The sequence below is a fragment of the Myotis lucifugus genome, unplaced genomic scaffold (genome assembly GCF_000147115.1).
Source record: "Myotis lucifugus unplaced genomic scaffold, Myoluc2.0 scaffold_182, whole genome shotgun sequence".
Classification (NCBI taxonomy): Eukaryota; Metazoa; Chordata; class Mammalia; order Chiroptera; family Vespertilionidae; genus Myotis; species Myotis lucifugus.
The window spans coordinates 2,407,291-2,434,600 of record NW_005871230.1 but is presented as its reverse complement, the minus strand read 5'-3'; the positions used below and the strand labels follow the sequence as shown (position 1 = coordinate 2,434,600).

The following is a 27,310-nucleotide window of genomic DNA, read 5'->3' as shown; positions in this document are numbered from 1 at the left end:
GTTTTCCTTTCCTATTTTAAGTCACTAAAATATATGATTAAATAATCTTCAATAAGCACAATACACAAAACAGAAAAGTGATACTGAACAGATTTCCATTAAAATGGGATTTGAACTTACAATACTAAAAGCTTACTTGCTGGCTCACCTAATTATTTGTATATTCATTCACTGAGCCAATAAATACTTATTGAGAACTGTAGTGGGAATACCATGGTGAGCAAGACAAACAAGAACCCTGCCCTCATAAAACTTAAATAGTAAGAAAAAAAATAAATGATAAATACTATTAATATAAAGCTGGCCATTTCATCACATACTCAGTTAAAAAGCCTTGCTAACTTAGTGACATGGAAAAATCAAGGTCTAATAGCTACTTGGAGACAACTCTTACACCAAATATACATGTATAAAAATACCAAAATGAGTTTTACATTACTAGATGTATGTATACTTATACATATGTGCAGATCCAAAATATACATTTCTATGCACATAGAGCTATGCTACACAAAAAATGACTTCTTAAACAAGTCTTATAAAGTCCTCTCTGAAGTACTGTAGAAATTAAGGTAATTGCTTCTCAAGTCTATCCAGCACACATGGGATAAAATTTTCCATTTCAAGTGCCAATGTGCAATCTGTGTGCATGACTGCTTTAATGTTTCGTATGCACCAGGGTTACATCAGCTGTTACAGTTGTTGAGCTGAGCTTGTGTTAGGTCATTTTGTTCAGTTTAGTCCAAACTAACCCTGAAACTATAAACAAATAATGATGGGGGTATATATTTTTTTGGTCTTTTGACCCTAAAGAGAATTTGAAGTTGATGCCAAATTGATATTTAATCAACAGCAATCTGTTTCTCAAAACAAAAACAGCTGCAGGCAGATTTAAAACATGTAAATAGATGATTACTCCACTTTGTAAGTAATGGGATTATCTCAATCTTGAATTCTAATTTACCATGAATAATTTAGTCCCATTATTTAACAGGTAGTTTTAATCTTTTCTTAGAAAAAGACCAAGTTCAATTTAAAAAGTTTTATCTTCACAAAAATCATTTATCAACATATTTTAGAATAAACATGTTGTAGGGATTAAGGGGGATTTGAGCTTAGAGGCTATAGAGGGAAGATTTAGTGGCACACATCACGGTGGAAGGGGTATGGGAATTTATTGGACTTCCAGTTTACAGTCTAGTGCAGTGGTTCTCAACCTGTGGGTCGCGACCCCTTTGGCAGTAAAATGACCCTTTCACAGGGGTCGCCTAAGACCATCCTGCATATCAGATATTTACATTAAGATTCATAACAGTAGCAACATTACAGTTATGAAGTAGCAACAAAAATAATTTTATGGTTGGGTCACAACATGAGGAACTGTATTTAAAGGGCCAGAAGGTTGAGAACCACTGGTCTAGTGACTGTGGAAATTGTTAGACTTCCAGTTTTGGATGAAATGATATATTCGGGGAGTACAAAATGGTTGCTACATTTTGCTGTAATAAACTGTTTCTATGATCCAGAAAGCCTCATGTCTTCTTTCAGAATATATACATGAAACAATCGCAGGCTAATGTGTTAGCTTGCAAATAAGGCAGCTAAGATCCTTCACTTATTTTGACCTAACAATGTACATATACATACTTCAAAACAACCTTCACAATTGTACAGGAGCTACTTTTATACAGTTAACATCTGATAGAATGCTCTAACGTTTTGGGGCAGTGAAAACAAAACAGCCTTATTTTTCATGGTATAGGAAGAAGCCATCGGTATGTAAAAGACTCTTTGGGTATCTTTCTCAAGAATTCTCAGGATGTGTGTAACCAGGATAGATGAAAATTTAAGATGTATTAAATATATACTATGTGCATATATTACGTTGGCAATGTAAGGAAATGTGGACAATGTGAGAAGTATTGCATTAAAAGGGCATGGCAGATGGCAATCTATTGAAAGAAATAGATAATTGATATAGGGTGATAAAAAGGTAAAAATATATAGGGGTATCAGAAATCAATTATGAAAAATTAATCTTGAAAAATGAGAGATGAAATATTTGAGAATAGGGAGAATCAAGCTGGGGATTGACACTGATTATGAAGAATACTGGGGGTTTATAGAAAACTTTTTAGTGGGTCATCCCTGCCACCTTATTTTTTTTCTTTTTATTGTTTTATTGCTTAAAGTATTACAAAGGGTATTACATATGTGTCCTTTTTTCCCCCCGCCCTTGACAATCCCCTGGCCTCCCCTACCCCCCAGTGTCTTATGTGCATTGGTTATGCTTATATGCAAGCATACAAGTCCTTCGGTTGATCTCTTACCCCCCACCCTCCTGCCCCCCAACCCTCCCTGGCCTTCCCGCTGCAGTTTGACAATCAGTTTGAGGCAGCTCTGCCTCTGTATCTATTATTGTTCATAAGCTTATAATGGTCTTTATTATCCATAAATGAGTGAGATCATGTGGTATTTTTCCTTCATTGACTGGCTTATTTCACTTAGCATAATGCTCTCCAGTTCCATCCATGCAGTTGCAAATGGTAAGAGTTCCTTCTTTTTTACAGCAGCATAGTATTCCATCGTGTAGATGTACCACAGTTTTCTAATCCATTCATCTACCGATGGGCACTTAGGCTGTTTCCAGATCTTAGCTATGGTGAATTATGCTGCTATGAACATATGGGATAAGGCACCTTATTAAGCAGGATCAATCTTGGGGCTTTGTTAGAAGATGAACAAACTACTGCTTTTTTGGTTTAAATCACACATATTACCAGTCTTCTGAAATTCTGGAAGTTCTCACCAAGAATCAGTTATTCTAATCACTATTTTCACATACTGTGGAAATTGTTAAAATAAAAATGTTAAACAGATTTAAAATAACAAAGATTTCCAAGTTCTTCTAAATAATAGTTAGCATTTTAAGGTAAGAAATAATAGAACTTTCATTATGAAAATTTTTATTAAATTACAGTATAGTACAAGTTTATGTCCTAATAACAAGATTTTAATCTTTAGGGTAATGTGATATTAAAATCTACTTGGCCTCATTATTTCTTGAGTTTCTTTTGAGCAGCTTTCTTCTTGACCATCTGTAATCGCTTCATGGCATTGAGCTGGGATTCTTGTGAAGTTGGACCTTTAAGGGATGCCGAGGTAGAGCTGCTTGATTCTGAACTGGTTTTGCTGGTGGTACTTCCGCCAGGCCCCGATGTCCCACTATTTCCATTTCCACTTAGTTGGCTGCTGCTTCCTGGAACTAAACTACTTGGACTAGGAAGACCTACTTTGCTAACATTGTCACAGCTAACTGAGCGACTAAGGCCAGTTTTGCCCAAAGTTAGAGGTGGAGGTGGTTTTAATGGCACAGTGGGTGAAGTGTTGTTACTGGAACCTAATTTGGAACCTATTCCACCTTTGGATGATGTTGCCAGACCAGTCAAACCCACAGGCTTCTGGTTAGCTGCTGAGGTAGCAGGTTTCCCACTATTGTTTTGGGTTGTTGAACTCAATTTTGCTGTTGATGGACCAGCAGAAGTAGTTTTGGCTGCAAACGCTGCCCATCCAGTTAGGCCACTAGTTACTGAAGAGGAAACACTGGTGCTAGAAGAATTTCCTGAAATAACCCCAGATGTCTGAAAAAATAGAAGTAAATAAAAGATAAGTATTACTTAAAGCCAAGTATATTTAACACCTAATATAATATTCTGAATATATAACAAGTTTAATTGTTGGACTTTTTTACAAAAGTAATAACTTGGGAAATTTAAATCACACCACCAAAATTAAGTTTTTTTGTTCTGTTAATTCTCACCCAAGGATATGATTTTTAGAGAGTGGAAGGAAGGGGGAGAGACAGAGAGAAATAAATGTCGATGTGAGAGACACACATCAATTGAATGCCTCCAGCATGCTCCCAGACCAGGGCTGGGAATAGAGCCTGCAACTGAAGTATGTGCCCTTGATCGTAATTGAACTGGGGACCCTTTAGTCTACAGGCTGACACAATTATGAATTGAACTTCTCATTGGCACTCTTTCTACCTTCATATATTGTTATTTTTTCAATCCTCACCCGAGGCTATTTAAAAAAGAAAACTATTTTAGAGAGGAAAGGAGAGAGAAAAATCAGTGTGAGAGAGAAACATCGATTTGCCCCGACTGGGATTCATCGAACCAGCAACCCAGGGATGTTCCCTGACTGGGAATCAAACCCACAACCTTTTGATGGACGGATGACACTCCAACCAACTGAGCCACCCGGCCAGAAGATTCACAAAAGTGTTAAATTCATGCAGAGATAAAAGCATTACGAATAGTATCTTATTTAAAAATAAGGTAGTTATTATGTTTAAAATATATCTAGTTGTCTTTTAGAACTGAAGTTCAAAAAAGTTGATAAAATGATTTTTATCAAATGATAAAGATTTCAGTTCTTACAAAGTAGCCTTCAATACTGTTTGCATGTAAACATTTTTAATCAATGTGAAAAATAGTCAAAATAGAAAGCTCTGATATCTTTGCTTTTTAAGAGGAGGAGTCTAGATTTTTGTTCACATATTCTGAAAAATGATAGGATTTTTACAATATCATGCAATAACTATCACATAAGTTTATCCAGAGAAGATAAACTACATAAGTTATAAATTTCTAGAGAAATGAATATAGGTAATGAGAAAAAGTTACTCAAGGAAGCTAAAAGACACAGGTGCAGTAAACTTTTAATTTTCAGTTCTGAAAGATCTAATTTTTTTCCTTTTTCTTTCCGTTATACATAAAACTGTCTACCATATGGCTAAATGATCTTTCAACAGACTTCATGAACGAAAACCCATCTGAAGTAATTAAAAAGCCCAATACTTATGAAGTACAAACAAGAAAGCAAATTCTGTATGCATGGCATTTTATTTTAATGGCTTGCTGATACTGGTATTGCTTTTCAGTGACAGATGGCTTACAACACTTGAGGACACACAAATGTAAAAAACACAATAATGGATATCAGGAAATTCCTTACTACTTTAGTGTATAAATTTCTTAACTGTTTTTAACTATAAATATTTTCTTGCCCATTATCCTGAATGAGAACAATTTTTCTCATAGTGAAAATTTACCCACTTTTATGATAAATACAGCAAAATCTCTTAAGCAGAGCAAACATGATAGTCAAGGCCTTAATTGATTTGCCATAAAATGATTTCACGTTGGATTGCCTAAAAATAAACTTTAGTATTAACAGGTTAGCATAAAAGTCTACCTAAAAGTGTCTTCAATATAGAATACAGCAACTCTAATTACTTTCAATAAATTATTCCTACCTCTATTCCAATTCACCAAGTTTCAATGTAACAAACCATTAATAGATATCCCTTGGATATCAACTCTTCCCTAGTAAATTAAAAAATGATCTACAAATAAAATTATTAGTATCTTTCTCAGATTACTTTATATTTACATTCTTTATCATCACCCCAAGGTTCTGGATTTTTGTTACTTATACAGCAATCACTCAGAATTATATAGTCAACTTTAGGTTTTTCTGGAGTTAGCTAGTATTTTTTTCCCCATCATTAGTACTCCGCTTAGAAATGGGTGTAACTCAGTAAAGTCATTAATTATGTTTTAAAATTAGATTGTAAAGTATTTTTATTCCATGAAATCAAGATGCCAGAATATTAATAATAATGTAATGTGAATTCAAGGATGCAAACCTAGGAATGAGAAAGGTGATACTCTCACTACATAACCTGGCCCCTTAGTATAGAAGTAGGTACTATGAAAGTTTGTAATGCTATCCTATATAACAAAAGCCTAGGTGGTGTCATGCCCTTGTGCGACGCCCTCGCATGACATTGTCACAAGACGGCCACCACAAGATGGCCGCCCTCACGTTGTCACAAGATGGCTGCCACAAGATGGCAAGCAGGGGAGGGCAGTTGGGGGCAATCGGGCCAGCAGGAGAGGGCAGTTGGGGGCCATCAGACTGGCAGGGAAGGGCAGTTGGGGGCGATCGGGCTGGCAGGGGAGTGGTTAGGGGCAATCAGGCAGGCAGGCAGGCGAGAGGTTAGGAGCCAGCAGTCCCAGATTGTGAGAGGGATCCCAGATTGGAGACGGTGCAGGCTGGGCTAAGGAACACTCCCTCCCCCCCCATGCACGAATTTCATGCATTGGGCCTCTAGTAAAAAGTAAAAAAAAGACAAAGCAAGAAAACTTCAATAGCTAATAGGTAGGGAGAAAAAAGCTATGAGGTCAATCAGCTCAAGTAATATGAAGAGCAAAACTGTTGCTACTGAGGGCAGAGATATTTAGAATTTAAAGCAGTCCAGCCAAGGTGGCTCAGTGGTTGAGCATCAGCCTATGAACCAGGAGGTCACAGTTCTATACCAGTCAGAGCACATGCCCGGGTTGCCCGCTAAATCCCCAGTAGTGGGCGTGCAGGAGGCAGCCAATAAATGATTCTCTCTCATCATTAATGTTTCTATCTACCTCTTCCTCTGAAATCAATAAAATATATTTAAAATAGAATTTAAAGCAAATTCCTGATGGCGATTAAGTGTCTGACTACATACAATTTGGAATAAAAAATCTATCACAGTACTCATTATGTTGAAATACAGTTGAATATTTAAAAGTGTTGTGATCATACTAAAAGTATAGACTCAGACAAATTATTATCATATTAATGCTTTTATACATTTTATTAGTTTCTAAACAGTAAAGATAATAAAAGCTTTAAAAATTATTTATATAATTAGAGATTAAATAATTATTTAAAAATTTTAAAATAATTTTTACTTAATGTTAATAGTAATGCAAGCATAGTTTCCAACCTATGGCCATTAAGTATATAAAAGTTCCTCAATATTTTTTCAAGTAACTATTGTTTAATCAACTAAATTAAAATAAAAATGAAATCTTAGATAATCTTAGATAAAAATGAAATGTACTATACCTTGACTTCTGTTCTCTTAAATGCTAGAAAAGTTGTCTCTTGTTTGAGTTTAGTTTCTGGTTTTTTAACCAATGGATCTTTGACAGCGGGAGCTACAGAAACAACTGTGGGAGCTGGTTTCTGTGGTGGTTTCTGAGTTTTTTGAGCCTGTAGAAATTAGTATAAAATTAAATTAGCTGTAAAATCTTACTTGAATGCACAGAAAAGACAATAAAAAATCTATCACAGTACTCATTAAGTTGAAATATAGTTGAACATTAAAAAATGTTGTGATCATACTAAAAGTATAGACTCAAATTATTTTAATCATATTAATGCTTTTATACATTTTATTAATTTCTAAACAATAAAGATAAAATTTTTAAAAATCATGCAGATTAAGGTTAGCTAAATACCATTTTAACAAGACAAGTCAAATTGTTTTTTTATAAAAGGAAAATCACAAACTATTTGCAACTGTAATGCAGTACATTTATTTCTTATTATGGCTGGGTAAAGACTTAGGAGTTTCATTCTTGGGGTTCAGGCATAAGTCTCTGGGTAATTAGAATGAGTTAAAAGTAGTTCAGATCAATTATATGGTTTTAAATACAGACGTGGAAGAAAAATTATTAGTGATAAGTGAGGGAGCTTTTTAAGGTTTCGCCACACTATAGAAGTAGGCACGTTGAATTCTTAGAGAAAGCTCACAAATACAAATTATAATGTTATTAAAGACAGATTTGCATCCACAGTTCCTTTACAAGCATATTCAGTTTTATTTTGACAAATAAATATTTTTTCTTATTTTATATAACTAGGTATTCTTTTTTTTTTTTCTTTTTTACCATATGATCTGTTTCAAATGTGGGTTACAGGGATCAATTACAATCATGTAAGTGTTTAGCATATTGTATGAAATATGTTGAATGCTGGCAATATTAGTTACTATTTATTCACTATAATTATTTACAAATGATAAGGAATTTGGAAGAACCTGTCCACAGTGAATGGAGAAAAATGCTCCCAGCCATTTAATTGTCTCTGACAATCCTAATAAGGTCATCTAGGACTATACCAGGGAATTTATTAATAATTTGTTCCCACTTCTAGAAGTTTGAATACAGACTGTTTTATCCTTGTTTGGAGCTTTTTGTGGAAACTTCTTGTGCTGCGGGTTGATGTATTACATATAATTTTGGTCCTTAAGTCTCAATTTATCCCATTTTTTATATCACATATTTTCCACTGAAAGTGCACCTACTTTCAAACATCATTTATAAAGTAACATTCAGGTCAAGAATATGGTAAAGAATGCTGAAAGACTATCCGTGGTAAAACATCTCCTACCTGCAAGAAAGGAGGGCCATCTCACTCTACTGTAAAACCATGTTATGAGAATGCCACTCTTAGAGTAAATCAGAAACACATGGTTCTGTAACTACAGCTTTCCATCTTACACATCCACCCACCCACATCTACTGTTCCAGAGGTTAGGCTCTGAAGACTGACCTAACATGCATGCTTGAGCAGATGAAGATTCATTACAATGAAGCCCAGATAGGATCTCTGCCTAGGAGCCATGTTTAGTTCTGCTTCCTCTATTTCACCTAGCCATCTTAGAAGTGTAATAAGAAATGCCCAGAAGCTCTTGTCCTTTGTTAGTAATACTAGTTTAGGGAACTAGGATATTATCACTGACTCAGTGCTGATCAACAAAGGCACTATAATTTTCATTGGGTGACTACCTCAGACACTGCAGAAAGTATGTAATTCTCCACTCAGGGCAATAATGGCCAGTAAAGCAGCAATCACAAATACCACATATTTCTAAATGCTGCTGAGTAGGTGTGTATTATTACTGAGACAGAACCACCGCAATAAGTCATATGAGTGAGTCTTTTAGCTAGTGTTGAGGCAAAACTCATTTCCTGGTAGAGAGAAAATTTTAGAATTGAAGAATGACCTTTGACTCTGCCAGATACTACCACAACATTCTTATCTAGGTCTTCCTATAACAATGTGTACTGCAGAAACTGCCCTATTTGGAGAAGTTAGTGGAGGGAGGAAAGAGATATAAGATGCTACTTATAGTATCTTTGTGATAATTTGGAGAGATAACCAATGCATGTATGAGGATCTTACTGTAAGCAATTATACTTAGAAGGACCGGGCTTAGCATCCCCAATGTTTCCAGATTTCTTCTTATAAACCTTGTGTTTACTGGATCCAGATATTCAAGCTAACCTTTTGGTTTTCCCCAGGTCCACCCTTGCTGTATTCTAATCATGTTCTAACATTAGTCATGGCTCCCCATTGAGTACTTTGACTATTGGACACACAGACTAAACTTATTGATTATTGATTTCTGGTACTAATCCTCATTTCCACCATTACACATATCTTAAAATGAGAACAACAGAATGTAAGACAAGTCCAGTCCTGAATTATGCTCTGGTGCTATGCCAATGAATAAGACATGGTCTTACTGATAAATAAATTGGGCATTTGATTTGCAAAGATGATAAAGAATAAAGGGTGTCCCAGATGAAGAGAATCTGAGAAGTAAAACATATGGGGACATGAAAGTTCACTACATACTCAGGGAATGATACACTTAGTCTGCCATGGCCAGAATGTATGGGATATATGGTGAAGTGGTAGGACAGGATACAAAACTGGACTTGTGTCAAAGAGAGAAGGCCCATATATGTATACCCTAATGAGTATAATCTCATTCTATCAATATCTGGATATATTTAAACAGATAGAATTAGATAAATATTGCAGTGAGTAAAGTAGATTGAAGGGAAGCAAGAAGACCTCTTAAGAGGCTAAAGCAATAGACAAGAAATGAGAGATTTGTGGAGTAGGGTAATAAGAGCAAAATAAACAGATATGAGAAATATATAAGAAGCAGAATTAAACAACAAGATATGGAATTAAAGGAGGTATGAAGGATAACATTTTCTAATTGAAGCAATTGGGGGGGAAATTGAATGGAGAAGAGAACAATTTTAATTTTTTAAAAAATATATTTTATTGGTTTTTTTACAGAGAGGAAGGGAGAGGGATAGAGAGTTAGAAACATTGATGAGAGAGAAACATCAATCAGCTGCCTCCTGCACACTCCCCACTGGGGATGTGCCCGCAACCAAGGTACATGCCCTTGACTGGAATCGAACCTGGGACCCTTTAGTCCGCAGGCCGATGCTCTTTCTGCTGAGCCAAACCGGTTAGGGCTAATTTTAAAGACATTAAACTTAAAGTAACTGAAAGCTATCCGTTTAGTTGCCAAAACTGACTCCAGAAAGAGAGAACTATAAACATAGATTTGGTGTAAAATAAATCATAAAAAATGGGGACCAAAAACTTAGAGAACAGTGATTATTTTAAGATACAGTGAAATAAAAATAATTAAAAAATAATTTAAAAAGACAGACACATTACTATCACAAATTAGTTATTTTGTCCATTACCAATTCTTAGTAACTACATCTGTCAATGCACATACAAACACAGCCTTTGTACACAATTACAAGTGTAATGGTCTGCTCACTCAGGAACAGACATTTTCAATATTTCCCTACCAGACTCACCAAAGACAGGCTTTCTATCTCACCATTTCCCACAATGCATTATAGTATTTTTAAATGTTTAGAAGTACACTGAAATACTAATAAGAAATATTCATATGTTATGGATCTCCAATCCTGTTTGTTTGTTGCTATATTAGAATAAGTAAAAGCTGAACAGAGAAAAGTGCATATTACCTGGTCTGGTCTTTAAGCTAGTCATATAAATAAAACATATACACTTTATAAACAAACATTTAAATAGTCAGCTTTATGATTTATTTTTCAATATCATAATAGTTCAAATTTTTATTTTGAAAAGCCGTATCAACAAAAATACTGACAGAGACTGTTTAAAATAGAGAAAAATTATTCTTACCATTTTTTTCATTTGTCTGGTACATCGGGCACAATACCACACAAGGCGAGGGTCATTCACTTCCTTGTCTGTCACTTGGGGCTTATGGCAATCTTGGTGGTAGAGGTTATGGCACTCTTGACATTCTACTAATTGATTACCAGATGCCACTGTCATTTGCCTAAGGAAATATAAATAACATTAAACACTGCACTTATTTGACTGCATGCAACAATTAAAAGCCATTTTAAGGTGGTTTTGGGAAAGTTTGATATATAAAAGACAATTAAAAACACCAGGAAACAAAAAAGCAAAATAACAAACCCCAAGATGTAGCCTATACAAACACTTCCTTTCTTTTAAAGCTTATGCTCACCATTAATAAATATGTAAGGTGCTTTAGCAGCTACATTTGGGTATATTCTCCCTGCCTTTCTCTTATAATATTTTTATTTCTCCTAGAAGTAGTAGACTTTGGCTAGTCCTCCAACAATCTCATAACATTTTTTTTGTACCTCTGTTAAATTCCTTTTTATTTGTTACTTACATGTTGTTCTATTATCTTCATTGATATATGACCTGCCTAAAAGTGGGAACTGGACCTAACATATAGTGCCTAGCACATTACTGTGCAGACAAAGGTGTTCAATAAATAAATGTCTTATCAACTGAATAAAATGTAGCAATATAAAAATCAAAAAAGTATAAATTCCAATAGCACAAAAAGCAATCATCACATATTAGGTCTCCTGATGGAAGGTTACAGTTACTAATTCTCTCCCTATTATTACTTTACAATTTATTTCTTTATTTAAAAATAATAACCTTCATGGTAGATAAAGGGTGAAATAAATGAATATGAAAACAGTGAAGCCCTAACAAATGATCCCATTCAGAAGTACATATAACAAGATCAGGTCTAAAATTTACAAAATTTATAGTTATTTACTTAGTCCCAGTACACCAGAATTTAACATTTTCATGAATAAAACTGCAAAAAAAATAGCAATCTTCTCTGCTGTGCTAGGAAGTGAAAGCCATTAGTAATTAAAAATATAGCCGTGGCATCGAAGAGTTTAAAATCTAAGTTGTTCTGGTTTTTTAAAAAGTTTAATTAAATTTATTGGGATAGCATTGGTTAATGACATTATATACAGTTCAGTTGTACAACTCAGAAATCTTTCTTCTCAATATCTACCTGAAAAATTTGAAAACACTTATCTGTAAAGATATATGTACTGCTATAGACAAACATAATTATCTATGTTTTTATACCTATGTACCCATGTTTTAAACAACACTCAGAATAACCTTTGTGACCCATTGATTTCATTCCATTATCCTTTGGAAAAGATTTAAAGGTGTTTTAAGAAGTGTTTTATATATATATATATATGTGTGTGTGTGTGTGTGTGTGTGTGTGTGTGTGTGTGTGTATCAGTTTAGTTTATAAGTACTATCAACCATTCAGGGAAAAGAAAAAGCAACACTGACTTCTTAAAGAATGATGGAAATAATTGAGTCTGCTGAACAGACTCTTCTCACTAAAGAATAAAGCAATAATTGCTTTCTCTCTAGAACCCAAGAATGCAGAAAATATTACTATAACGTAAGAGATTAAAGATGCCACAGTCAGGAAAATAAAATATTAGACAATTTTCAAGATGTTAAATTGCTATATTGGCAGTTCATAGGGAATAATCTACTTACCTCTTACCCACATACAAATAAGAAAAACAAAATAAAAAACACTCAATAATTGGTCTGACATTTTATTGTTTAGTTGTTTGCTCTTTAAAGAAACAAAATAATCTGTGGCAAGGCACAACGTACCTACAAACAACACAAGCCAATCCCATCTCCATGGCAAAATCATCTGCACTGGTCTCCTCAAAACTGGAAAGGTCAGCCATAGCTAAATCCCTGCTGGTTTGCACGGTAATGGGAGAGGACCGTGTCTCTGGTTTCTCCAATCTAGGTTTCTTTGGGATGTCAACTCCTTCAGTGGTATCTGATTTCATCTATAAAAAGCACCCAATCAGAAAGTAACATGTTATAATAAACTTTAAATCACTGAGAGGCAGATAGGCAGCATGCAATGACCAAGTCCACTTGACAGATATTTTTACAGAGTTAGGGACAAACATACTAGTACACACTAAAGATCTGTAGAAGATTTACAACAAAATCATAATCAGTATGTTAAAGAAACCAGCAAGGTAGAAATAAATAAATTAGAACAGCTTACTATGTACCTGTATTTTTCTTTGTCCCCTCGACATGGGAGTTCAACCAGGAGTTTGACCAGGGGGCGGGGCTGGGCGGCCAACCACGGGAAGGGAGGCCCCAACCAACTGGGGGTGGCAGGCAGCCAGGAGAAGGGAGGTCCTGGCCAGTAGCTGGCAGCTGCTAAGGACCCTACCCGTGCACAAATTTCATGCACTGGGCCTTTAGTTTATAATAAAAACTCTCAGCAAAGTGGAAATAGAGGGAACATATCTCAACATAATAAAGGGCATATATAACAAATCCACAGCTAACATCATACTCAATGGGAAAACTTAAAGCATTTTCCTTAAGATCAGAAACAAGACAGGAATGTCCACTTTCACCACTTTTATTCAACATAGTACTGGAAGTCCTAGACACAGAAAACAGACAAGAAAAAGAAATAAAGGACATCCAAATTGTAAAGAAACAAGTAAAAGTGTCATTATTTGCAGATGACATGATAGTGTATATAGAGAACCCTAAAGGTTCCACCAAAAAGCTACTAGAACTGGTAAATTCATGAAGTAGCAGGACACAAAATAAATATCCAGAAACCATTTGCATTTTTATACATCAACAATTAACTATCAGAAAGGGAAACCAAGAAAACAATCCTATTTACAACTGCATAAAAAATAATAAAATACCTAGGAATAAATCTAACCAAGGATGTAAAAGACCTGTACTCAGAAAACTATGACACTGAAGAAAGAAACTGAAGAAGATACAAATAAATGGAAGCATATACCATGCCCATGGATAGGAAGAATTAACATTGTTAAAATGACTCTATTATCCAAAGCCATCTATAGATTCAATGTATTTCCTATCAAAATATCAATGAAGTATTTCACAGACTAGAACCACAAAAGACCCCAAGTAGTCCAGCAATTTTGAGAAAGAACAACAAAGTTGGAGGTATCATGCTATCTGCTATCAAACTATACTACAAGGCCACAGTAATCAAAACAGCATGGTACTGGCATAAAAATAGACATAGAGATAAAAGGAACAGAATAGAGAGCCCAGCAATAAACCCATACCCATATGGTCAATTCATATTTGACAAAGAAGGTAAATCAGACAGTCTATTTAATAAATGGAAAACTGGACATATATGTGCAAAAAAAAATGATACCAGATCACCTTCTTACACCATACACAAGAATAAACTCGAAATAGATTAAATACTTAAATGTAAGACTCAAAACCATAAAATCCTAGAAGAAAACATAGACAATAAGATCTCAGACATTTTTATTCACAATATTTTTTGTAATATATCTCCGTGGTTAAGGGAAACAAAAGAAAAAATAAACAAATGGGATTACATCAAACTAAAAAGTTTTTGCATAGCAAAGGAAACCATCCACAAAATGAAAAGACATCCAACTAAATGGGAGAACATATTTACCAATGATGTATCTGGTAAGGGATGAAATGGGCAAAGGACCTGAATGGACACTTCTCCAAAGAGGACATAGATGGCCAACAGACATATAAAAAGATGTTCAAAATTATAAATTATCATAATAAGGCAAATTAAAACCAGAAGGAGATATCACCTCACATCTGTCAGAATGGCTATCATCAAAGAATCAACAAACAAGTGTTGGCAAGAATGTAGAGAAAAGGGAACCCTTGTTCATTGTTGGTGGGAATGCAGAATAGTGTAGGAACTTGGAAAACAATATGGAAATTCCTAAAAAAATTAAAAATGTAACTGCTATATGATCTAGTGATTTCACTCTGGGTGTATATCCAAAGAAACTTAAAACACTAATTCAAAAGAATATATTCACCCTGTGTTCACGGCAGCGTTATTTACAATAGCCAAGCTATGGAGGAATCACAAGTGCTCATCAATAGACAAAATGGATAAAATAGCTGTGGTACAAAAGCCATAAAACACACACCATGAAATCTTACCATTTGTGACAACATGGATGGACCTAGAGGGTATTATGCTAAATGAAATAAGTCAGTTAGAGAAAGACAAATACCATATGATTTCACTTATATGTAGGATCTAAAGAACAATATAAACGAACAATCAAAACAGACACAGACACACAGATCCAGAGAACAGACTCATGGTTGCCAAAGGGGAGGGGTGTTGGGGGCTGGGTGAAAACAGTGAAGGGACTGAGAAACACAGATTGGTAGTAACAAAATAGTCACAGGGATATAAAGTACAGCATAGGAAATATAGTCAATAATATTGTATTAACTATGGTGCCAGATGGGTACTGGAAATATTGGGGGAAACACTTTGTAAAGTATATAATTGTCTAAGCACTGTGCTGTACACCTGAAAGTAATACAAATAATATTGAATGTAAAACTATAATTGAAAAAAAGAACTATACTGATAAAAGGGTAATATGCTAATTAGAGCAGTTGACCGACTTCCTTCAAGACAAAGCCAAAGTGGCAAGGGCCGAGGCAGAGGCAGAGGCAGTTAGGGGTGATCAGGTCAGCAGGGGAGCAGTTAGGGGTGACCAGGCTGGCAGGGGGGCAGTTAGGGGGCAATCAGGCTCAGGCCGGCAAGCAGAGGCAGTTAGGAGCGATCAGGCAGGCCGGCAGGGGAGCAGTTAGGGGGAAGCCAGACTGGTAGGGAGCAGTTAGGGTGCAGCCACGCTATCAGGGGAGCAGTTAGAGGGTGACCAGGCCAGCAGGGGGGCAGTTAGGGGGCTATAGGCCAGCAAGCAGAGGCAGTTAGGGGCGATCGGGCAGGCAAGTAGGTGAGTGGTTAGGAGCCAGTGGTCCCGGATTGTGAGAGGGTTCAGGCTGGGCTAAGGGACCCCCCACCATGCATGAATTTCATGCACTGGGCCTCTAGTAGTAAAATAAAATATACTGAAAATAAATAAATAATGAACTATCTACCAGTCAAGGAGACTTAACATTGCTATATTTGCTTCAAAGTAAATTCTGTCTCCTAGCTTTAAGATATAAATATTATAGATACACTTGTCAGATTGGCAAAAATTAAATAATATGGCAAGACATGGAGAATTTGGCACTCTTACATTTTATTGGTGAGAGTATATGTGTAATATACTTTGGATAGAAATCAGCCTAGTAATGTTGAAGATGTACCTGTACTATTACATCCTTTGATACAGGTATACAACCTATTGAAGCTATTATCATGTGTGCAGAAATAAGTACAGAACAGCTTATTGAAGCTCCACTATAACAGAGAAAAAGGAGAAATAGCTAATTATTCATTTGTTAGGGAATGGATAAACTGGCTTATTCATGAAATGAATATTATATGGTAACTGAAATATTCAGCTCTACATGTATCAACATAGGTAAATTTCAAAAGCACATTGTTGAGTGGAGGAAAATGTAAGTTAACCAAGAATGGAGGTGTACACACACACACACACACACACACACACACACACGTACAGTATAGCATTTATATAAATTTAAAAGCACAGCAAACAATACAATACAGTTTATAAATAGGCAAAATATTTATTAAAAGTACGAAAACATATGGGACTAATATACCCCACCTATGGGGAAGGGTTATTAAATTTTAATGTAGTTATTATTAAGTGCTAAAAAATTAAAAATTAACTATGTGCATAAATCATTCAAAATAGATAATCCAAGATTTGTAGGCTTTATTAAGGTACATGCCATTTTGTAACAAGTTTCACATTTAGTCATTTATATCTTTACTTTTTAATTTTTATTTATTTCTTTACTCTTTATTCTTTCCTCTCTATCTTTTCTTGTCAAGTGTTTCATTCAGAATATTTGAGTTGTGGATTAAAGTTTATATTTTAAATTAGTACATTCCCTGGCTCAAATATTTGTTGGCAATGACTTCAGTAAATAGTTCAAAATATTTCCAAATGTTACTCATTTAAAAAAAAAAAAAAAATCAATGTCTATAATTATCAAAATATACTTACTGAAAGGTCATTACGTACTTTTTAGGCACTATTACTAAAAGAAGTAAGCACAAACTATTGTTTCTGCCTACAAAGGACTGATTACACCGTTTGATTATTTCTACTAGATTAAAATAAAATCTTACTTTATCAGCAGGTCTCTTCTCAGCTTCCTTCTTTACCTTTTCAGTTGTGAGAACCTTGCCATTATTATTGCCAGAAGGAAGACTGGATGATGTTTTGGGCTCTTGCTTACTGGAAATAGTTTTTGTGCTTGCAATTTTGGGTGGCTCCACATCCTAAAAGGTGAAATAAAAGGATAACCATGATTAAATATTTAGATTTAACACATCATAAAGAAGTAGATCATAAATCTAAACAAGCTTCAGTTAAAAATTAAGACATCATGTTGTGACCAATGTAACGTCCTTTACTTTAAATAGTTTTTATGAGAAATAATTGATTAACTGCACCTATTTAAAGTGTAAAATTTGATAAGTCACATCTACAAAACCATCACTACAAGCAATCTTTCGTCCTCCAAAGTTTCCTTGTGGCCCTTTATAGTTACTCCTAGAGATATCAACCTAGAGAAACTATTCCCTCCCATCCTCAGACAGCCACTGATCTGCTTTCTATCACAATGAATCAGTTTTTATTTCCTAGAAATTATATGCTGAATGGTAGTCCATTTAGTGGATATACCACAAGTTGTTTATCTATTACCTACTGATGGACATTTAGATTGCATAACATTTGGGGCTATTACAAATAAGTTTTTGTGAATATTTATATACAAATCTTTTGTGGGCATATACTTTCATTTCCCTAGAATAAATGTCTTGGACTGGAATGGCTGAATCATGTGGTAAGTATATGTTTTTAACTTTTTAAGAAACTGCCAAACCATGTTCCATAATGGTATACCACTTTACATTTCCACCAGGGGTAAACAACAGTCCCAGTTCCTTCACATCCTCACCAATACTTGGTATAGCTAGTCTTTTTAATTTTAGACATTCTGATAGGTATACACTAGTATATTATTGTGAATTTATCTATATTTCCCTAATGACTAATAATATTGAACATTTTAAGTGCTTATTTGCCATACATGCATTTTCTTTGGTAAAGTGTTAAAAAATTTTGTCCATTTTTTGAAGATGGGGTTGTTTGTTTTATTATTGAGTCTAAAGAGTTCTTCATAGATTTGGGATACTAGTCCTTTATCGTTTACATGATATGCAAATATTTTCTCCAAGTCTGTGGCTTGTTTCTTTATTTCGTTTTAAGCTTCTAATCCTTGTTCTTACACTAAAGCTTTGCTAATATATATATGCACCTCACCCCTTCCCACCAAAGGAAAGAATTTCCCTATTCTAAGTAAAACATCTGAATGTGGTCTATTTTTCTATGATATTACAGAAAAGTATAAAAATATAAATGGGAATGCTACTTAGCATCTTCAGAATAGTGGTGCCTCTGCAGAGGAAGAAATGAGAAATGGACTTTAGACTCATTGGTAGCAGGGCTTGATTTACTCTTGAGCTGATTGTCGAGACTGGGGTTGGAAAACTAAAGACTGTAGAATAAATCTGGCCTACTGCCTGTTTTTATAAATAAAATTAGATTAGAGCACAGCTATATCCACTCATTTATGTATTATCTATGGCTGCCTTCATGCTATCATGTGGAATTAGATACTGTGACCAAGACCATCTGGCCCACAAAACCTAAAATATTTACTATTTGACTCTTTTTAGAAAGTTTGGTGACTACTCCTGTAGACTTAAGAGTGATGGAGAAAATGTCAATAATGTAGATTAAATATGAAAGTGTATTGTGTGGCCCTGGTAAGCATTGCTCAGTGGTTAGAGTGTCGGCCTGCGCACCTGAAGGTCGCAGGTTTGATTCCCAGTCAAGGGCACATACCTGGGTTGCAAGTCTGATCCTTGTTCCAGGTAAGAGCACATATGGGAGGCACCCAATCGATGTGTCTCTGTCATATCGATATGTCTCTGTCTGTCTCTCTCCCCTCTCCCTTCCCACTCTCTCTAAAAATCAGTGGAAAAAACATCCTCACTCCTCAGGTGAGGATTTTTTTAAGTGTATTGCATCTACAACATAAAAAACGGAGGAGACAGTCTTGCAGTATTTGAAAACTATCATCTAATTCAGCAAAGAAGTTGCTCAGGTCATCAATAGATGACTTAAGTTCATTATTTAAACTTCATTATTTAAGATTTGACTTTCTGATGTAAATGAAAATATCAACCAATTTTTACATTAGAACTACACTCGAAGAGCTGGCTGTTAGTGTTCATAAGCACACCACTGTCTCCAGGTGACTCTTATGCATGCTGAAGTTTGAAAAGCTGTGGTATAAATCATTCTCACACAACTTTAGAGATGGAAAGGTTCAGCTGAAGGCTAAAATTAAACGAACCTGTGCTTTTAAAATACCCCTCCTTCCAGGGCATTTTCTCTAAATAACCAAGATAAGTAACTTCTAGCTAGAAACCTAAGGACAGCAGGCTTTTTAATCACATATTTTTCCTGTACTTTAGTAAACTTCCTTTTGTTTTAGAATATCACAATACTGCTTCTTTAGTAATAATAGGTTTTTCCTACTTGGAAAATACCAATACTTAGAGCAGAATAATCTTGGTAGTGTTTTGTAGAGTTGCATCAACTTGGTTGGTTTGCACTCAATGAACCTACCAGAATGACAATGGTAGAAAAATGAGGTCACAATAAAATGTCCTGAGAATTGTAGAGCTAATGTAAAAAGAAGGCTGGGGGCAAAATACCACTGTTTACTTGGGTCCTGAGCCTGACATCTGGCCCTGTCTTGAGTTTGAGAATCTGGATTAGACTGAACTAGTTCTTTAGTTCTGTCCCCACCTTTTCAGTTTGGTATCTAGGTTCACAGACCTGGATGATTTGGAGTTCCAGGCTAGAGGTTTAGAAGGGTATGAGAGAATGCCTTAGAAGGTACTAGGGAATATAATAGCAACTATTCACTAAATGGGTATTGTGTGCCTCATAGATACTACACTGGGTGACTTACACACTATATATTTCTTTTATATTCACAACTTTGCAAGATAGTTCTTATCATCCCCATTTTACTAATAAATAGTCTAATGAAATGAAGCTACTATCTACCTCAGTTTCCTTATTGTAAAATGAGGGAAATATATAATACCAGCCGTGGGCAAACTACGGCCCGCGGGCTGGATTCGGCCCGTTTGAAATGAATAAAACTAAAAAAAAAAAAAAGACCGTACCCTTTTATGTAATGATGTTTACTTTGAATTTATATTAGTTCACACAAACCCTCCATCCATGCTTTTGTTCCGGCCCTCCGGTCCAGTTTAAGAACCCATTGTGGCCCTCGAGTCAAAAAGTTTGCCCACCCCTGTATAATACCCATCTCAAGGACAGTTACCACAATTAACAATAATTATACACATACACCACTCAGAAAAGTACCTGGGACACAGTAAACGTTAGGATATGTTTCCTATTACCGCACAACTAGTAAAAGGCAAGTTGGGATTTAAAACAGGTGTGTGTGGTTCCAAACTGTCTATTCTTTACACATAAAGCTGCTTGGTCACTTTGTTATTATTATCAGGATTGGAGCTATGCAGTTCTCATAGTTCATCCATATCTCCTTCCCCCTTAAATTTTCCTACACAAATATTCAATTCACTTCAATGCAAAACCCTTGTCCTTCTACTTCATTTTTTTTTGCCCCTAAAATATTAAAAGATAATTACAAGCAAGTTACAGTTTTATTCAGTAGCTTTAAAAAAAACAACCCTCTGATCATAAAGAATTTGAAATTAAAATTTATCATAAATAAGTTGGTTTCGATACACAAAAAGTAGAACAGACTATCCCTACACCCAACTAATTTTTTTAACAGTTCTCTAAAAGCTTGAAGAAAGAAAACTAAATTAAAGACTATAATTCCTTCATGCCACAGGAAAGATCATTTTGGTAGAGAGAACTATTTTAAGATGGTCTAAATGTTAAAACTACTGCCACAGGCCTTAAAACTCCCTCTGAGCTTTTTATTCACGTAGGTACCTTTTGAGATGGACGATAACTTGAGTCAATGCCCCGAGCCAAAGATTCATCAAGTAAGGCTTTTAGCTTTTCAGCAGAATCCTTACTCTTTGAATGTAAGAAGCCTAGTGCTTTCAAAAAAATGGGATCAAGTTCCAAGTTCACGGTGGCAGCCATTGCAAATACCTGAAAGAAAAAAAGAGGGAGGTAATTTAGAGACAATGAATAAAGTTTATCTACAGTTTATTTTGCTTATAACAAGTAATGCTGTGCATATGATACAAAACTGAAAATATCCAAAAGGTTATTACAGAAAGAAATATCCTTCTGAATGGCATATCTAGTACTTTTTCCCTGAAGCAAGAGTTAACAGTTTTCTGTATATGCATATCCAAGTTTTAAATCCAAATGAGCTCCTCCATGCTACAAAGACCCCTCCTAACTTTATTTTAAAATATATACTTACAGATATGCAAATGTATTTTTTCTGGGGAGAAAGAACCTATCTTTCATTTTTCAAAAGGCCAATGACCACCCCCCTTAATCCAAATTAAGAACTAGTGAAGAAAAGGGTATCTAAATTTGTGAAAATAGATACTAAGAAAAATGTTAAGGTATGATTTTCATTCATTTTTATGATCTATTTAGCCATAAGAGCCATTTTATGAAAACACAGTGATTAGCTTTCCAAAAAAGTTAAACCACTATTCTTTAAACCCCTTTCTGGTGTTATTGTCTTATTGGGACTCAATAACTAGCCTTCCTTTAGCATAAGAATGTTACCTTTCTGAAAACCCAGGAACATTTTCCTGACTTGTGCTTGCCATTTTCAAGTTGATTTCATAAATTAGAGATGACTTTTTTTCTATTATTTGGTATTGTTAGTTAATAAGACACACACATTTTTTGAGATTCTAGATACTAATAAAACATAGGATAAATATATATATATATATATATATATATATATATATATGTAAAATAAAACAAATATACATTTACAGTTCCATACACATGAACTTGATGTGTTAAAGTTTATTTTATATAAAAATGTCTTCTCAACCCTTATTTACATGACAGGGGGAAAAAGATTTAGTGTGGTAGCAGGGTAATGGTTAGAGGACGCATTGCTGCAGCTCACCTCAGCTATCTCTCTGTCTCCTTAGTTCTCATCTCCAATTTTGAATGCCTCAAAAAAGCATACTAATGATAATCTCATTGGATCACATTTAGATTGTGGTATCACATGCCTTAACCTACTTTTAAAAACGAAGGTCTCTGAGGGATGGTGCTGTATCTACCTATAGTGCCTATGATAATGCTCTATGTCTAAGGAGATTAAAAATAGTAAAGATATACATCAAAGGCTTATGAAGTTCCGAAATGTTAAAAAGTTTTCGTTTTCCATTAATACCAATGCTATCATGTGCTTGCTTCTACTTCTGGTTGTCACTTTTTCAAATATTTCTCCAGGCAAGGAATTGTTAGAATAAAAACATACACTATGAGTTCAATCCTTTGATCAATATTCTAGGGCTTGAAATCTTCTATCCTCGAGGTTACTATTAAAATAATGCAACACACTTGCACTGCTAGAGTGAAGAATCTGTCAGCAATTCCACAGTAATCTCTCATTTTCAGGAATTTAAACAGGTATTAAACTTGCTGTAGGTTGATCTTGGCATATGAAAGCTCAGCTTGAAAATGGATTTTATTTGTTCCTTCCCCATCCACTTCCCGCCTAAGACCTCTCCAACTTTGACAGGATACACACACTGAATTTTTTTTTTTTTTAAGTTTTCTAGACGGTATTAGATATCAATTTGATGGCCTCAAAATTATTGTCAAATTCTGTGCTCTACTAAAATATCTGAATCACCCATGAGAAGAAATCCAAAGGTAAATACCAAAAGGAAAATAACCTACAATAATCTACCTCAGCCATATTAATAAGAATTTAACAAAAACTGAGAAGCAACCTTTGTCTTTTTTAAAAAATTGTATTAATCATACATCACCTATATATAAGAATAAGTACAGAAAGGTTATTTTAAAATTTGCTCATGGAGCTGGTCATCATATATATTCTGAGGAGAAAACAGCTCCTCATAAAATATCCATGATGAAAAGGGTAAAACTGCCACTCTTCCTGAGTACACAGCCTAGTCTTTCTATTGACCTAACTTTTCATAGCTAAAGGGCATAGCAGTTTACTTATCCAGAACAATGTCTTGTGAGATACTGACCAAAGGATTGATACTTAAAGGAATCCTTATAGAAAACTAGAGAAATCATTACTTAAAATTCTATGCTGAAAAAACAGAAGGTATTTACTGTTATGCATTTCCATAATCAGAGATTAAAGGTTTACATTACAGACTAGTGGCAAGAGTCAGCAACTACATTATAAGACTTGTATCCCTGCTCTAAATTACTAATATGTCCCTCTAGCCCAGTGGTCTCTACTGTGGAATACAAGAAGAAAAATATTAGAACTTCTTTTTCTTTTAAAATTTTTATTAAAATAAACTATTAATATACAGTTATACAGTGGGGTCTTGACTTACGAGTGTCCCGACTAAAGAGTTTTTTGAGATACCAGCTGTCTCTCGGACGATTTTTTGCATTGAGTTGATAGAGTAATTTGAGTTAACGAGCTCCTTAACGAGCTCGGTCTCAGAACGAATTAAACTCATAAGTCAAGGTCCCACTGTAGTAGTATATGCATAAATTGATAACTAAATACACACATATGTGTGTTCAAATTTTTTTTGTTCTTTTTACTCAATGATGAGAAAAGTTTGGAGGCAAGTGCTTTAGCCTACCTAGCAAATTCTGGTTTCCCTCAACACCCCCCCACCCGCCATCTAATAACCAAACCTTAAGTACATCTTAAATTCATCAACCCTTATTACCACCACCCTAGAGACCAAGCTACCATCTCCATCAATTAACAACCCCATAGCAATAGCTTACTAGTAATCACTCTTCCCACAACCACTCTCGTCTCCTCCAAATCATTTCATATCACTCACTTGCTTAAAATGCTCGTTAAACTTCTCACTGTCCAAAGTTTAAAGAACAAGATTCTTAACAAGGTCTCCAATGTGCTATGTGATCTGATAGCACATGTGAAGCAGTTATGACAGTACCTGGCACAGAGCACATGCTCATTAAATGTTACCTAGTACCTCAAGCTATTCCCACGCTGTTGTATCCACATGACTTACCGGTATTTCAAATCTTTCAACGTATCTTTTTTACCTCAGCACTTTAGTAGAGTGTCCCATCCCCCATCTTATTCATTCTTCAAGTCTCAATTTCTGCACATATTCTTACTGGTCCCAAAACATCCTGTACTTATTTATAATAGCTACTACACTGTTAATTATGTAAACGGGTTTGTCACCCTCACTAGAATGTCAATGCCATGAGGGTCAGCACTAGATGGGTCTTACCTACTGCTGTAAAGATATGTCTAGCATTGTGCCTGACAGATAGCTGGTACTCAGTAAATGCTGACCAAGTGAATATGTTATCTACTTCCTCGTTCAAAAAACCTTCTCCTCCTTGAGTTCTATTATATTCAGCTTTCCTGGCTTTCCTCTTCTATCTCTGACAACTCGTTCTCTGGCTTATCTTCTCACTCTTGTTTCTCTTGGTGTAGCACAAGTATCTGTCCTTGTCCATCTTCATTAGTTCTGGAACCGATTTCTTCCTTGGCAATTGTATGTACAGGGGTGGGCAAAAGTAGGCTTATAGTTGTTCATATGGAAAAAGACAGGCAGGTGATGATTATTGCACTAGCTTTATTAACTCTCATGTACTCACAACTATAAACCTACTTTTGCCCACCCCTGTATATCATGTTTCCAACTATCATCTCTAGGCAGATGATTTCGTGTTTTCCCCCACTTCAATCTTTCTTAAACTCAAATTTCACATTTCCAATTGCTTCATAGAAATGTCTGCCTGCTTACCCTAATAGTATCTCAAATTCAGTGATGACTAAAATTCAGATTATGAATACCTTCCCCAAAAGTTTATTGTCCTGCAATTTCTTTAAGTAAATGACACACCTCTCCATTACTCAGGTCTGAGGTTTAAATCTCTCTCTTGAGTCCTCCCCCTGCTCCTTATATACAAACAATCAGCAGTCCTTTCCTGTGGATTCTGACTCTGTAACATTTCTCATATTTTCTCTGTTTTTCACTTCTGCTGCTACTCAAATTCGGGTCTTTGTTAGCTTTTTTTTTTTTTGTACTACAACAATAATGTAGTATTCTCCTTGACTTCAATATTTTCACCATATTAATGTTCCCAAAACATATTTTTTATTAAATTTTTTTTCTTCCTCAAAAATTAAGGCTTCCCACTGCCTTCAACATAAAGCCCAATTTCTTGGCCTAGCATTTAAGAAGATTCTTGACTAGTGAAAAAAGTTTAATTCTTCATCTTGATCTTCCTGACAACAGAGCCACTAACTGGCCTCGCCACTTCCCATTTTTCCCTGCCCGGAAAGCTTTTTAACCAGTTTTTATCTCCAAATCCTATGAAAACCCAATTCAAACACAACTTCTCATGAGGACTATACTCACAGTTGGTGTGTCCTTCTCCGCCCCCAATACAACCAATAATCTCTCCCTCCTAGTATGTCTTTTAGTGCTTTATCATGGTACTGGGACTTTCTAACTTAAACTATAACCCCCCCCCCAAAAAAAAAAGCACCAAAAAACCCCCCAAAAACCTCGTTATACTCTCTATACAACTCAGAGTACTTTAAGGGGAGAGTTTATATTTACTTTGCAAAGTACCACAAAATAATGGCTACAGAATTAGTAAGCGATCAAAGTCAAGTGTAATGGCCTTTTCTCTCCTACTCAATTCTAATCATTTCCAAAGTCCCTTCACAACAACAACAACAAACCCTCAAACCTATCAATACACCCCTGCCCCCCCGGAAAAAAAACCCACACCCTAAATATCAATAAAGTGAAACTAAAATACCTTCTTCACGACTGGGGACTTGTACAATGTTTCTATCTGCAATACCCTCTTCCCAATCCTTTATCTGGCTTCAATTCATTAATCCCACTCACTGGACTGTCAACTCCATGGGAGCAGGGACCTTTTTTTTTTTTTTTTTAAATTCACGGTTATACACCTAGTGCTTGATACCTGATAGGTACTCAAATATCTTTATTGCACGAACTACTAAGTTTTTGTTGAAATAACACCTTCTAGGGCTTCTGTGACCTCTCCCACCTAAACTGGACCTGCACATACTTTCTCCTGGATCGCCTCTCCCACCCTACAGGGCGCTCTTAAGCCCAAAGCTGATCATCTGCACGCGCATGCCTTCACTCAAACCCACCCAGCAAGAGTGCAACGTTAGGGCTGCCCTCTCACAATGGCTCGAGAAAGTTTTGCCTTCGCTGCCTCTGCTAGGTGCACCCCTTTCCAATGAATACGTGTCCTTGTTAAAGGTGCTGCCCTTTCTATCCCCCCGCTGAGTTCTCGGCCCTGGGCTACATCGATACCTTAGGGGCGCGTCTAGGAAGGCGGGAGGGCATCGACCCCCCAACAGCCAAGGGGCAGAGAGCCTGAGAGCGACAGCGGGCGCTCTGTGGGAATGTCAGTCCTCTGCTCAACGCCCGGCACTCCCAAGGCCTAGCACCGGGGAAGGATCTTGAGAGGGCGCCCCAGAGAAGACGAGAGCCACGGGCCGAGGGAGCGGGAAAGTCAAGTCACCAAAACCCTCGGAGGGAGGTTCGAGACCGGGTTCCCAGGGCTGAGCCTGCGGGCCGCGCCCTCCGCCCGCGCGCATTCTCCCCCCCCGCCCCAACACCGCTGACTGGGGACAGCGGCAGCCGGGGGCGCGCGATCCCCCGCAAATTAGGTTTCCCGGAGACTGAGACCCCCAGGGAACTCCTCTCCCACCTCTTCCCTCGCGGAGGTCTCGAGCCTCCCCGAGGCGGCTGGGAGGGGTCGCCCGTCACCACTCACCACTCCGCCCCGCTACTCCGTCCTTTCCCCGTGGAGCCTTCCGAACTGGTTCCGGCACTGGGCTCTCCGACAGCGGGGAACAAAGGTTCCCGGGGCACCATCGAGGGGGAAGCGTTTTGGCGGTGCCACGGGAGGAAGTGACGTCACTTCTTCCGGTCCGCCGGATTATGAAT

At 36.2% G+C, this 27,310-nt stretch overlaps 1 protein-coding gene across 5 annotated transcripts; it reads right to left on the bottom strand.

Moving 5' to 3' along the window:
• Positions 1 to 2,949: 2,949 nt before the first annotated feature.
• INTS12 (integrator complex subunit 12) lies at positions 2,950 to 27,310 on the bottom strand. 5 transcript variants are annotated; one of them, XM_023760449.1, is made up of 8 exons: positions 27,138 to 27,310; positions 26,139 to 26,259; positions 21,153 to 21,317; positions 17,201 to 17,353; positions 12,703 to 12,890; positions 10,891 to 11,050; positions 6,958 to 7,104; positions 2,950 to 3,641 (listed from the first exon to the last, which is right to left on the bottom strand). In XM_023760449.1, exons 3-8 carry the CDS (start codon positions 21,306 to 21,308, stop codon positions 3,057 to 3,059), a joined length of 1,389 nt encoding a protein of 462 aa, XP_023616217.1. In that variant the 5' UTR covers positions 21,309 to 21,317; positions 26,139 to 26,259; positions 27,138 to 27,310; the 3' UTR covers positions 2,950 to 3,056. The 5 variants fall into 5 exon arrangements, with proteins under 5 accessions (XP_023616217.1, XP_006096661.1, XP_006096660.1 ...); XM_006096599.3 differs by lacking the exon at positions 26,139 to 26,259 and having other exon boundaries at positions 27,072 to 27,310; XM_006096598.3 differs by lacking the exon at positions 26,139 to 26,259.

Excerpts from the sequence above, each read along its gene's own strand:
- INTS12 (XM_006096599.3), bottom strand. The coding sequence starts at position 21,308 with ATGGCTGCCACCGTGAACTTGGAACTTGATCCCATTTTTTTGAAAGCA. Across the intron at positions 12,891-17,200 it reads AGAAGAGACCTGCTGATAAA|ATGAAATCAGATACCACTGA; the intron begins GTAAGATTTTAT and ends TGCTTTTTATAG. Across the intron at positions 7,105-10,890 it reads CCAGACAAATGAAAAAAATG|GCTCAAAAAACTCAGAAACC; the intron begins GTAAGAATAATT and ends TAATTTCTACAG.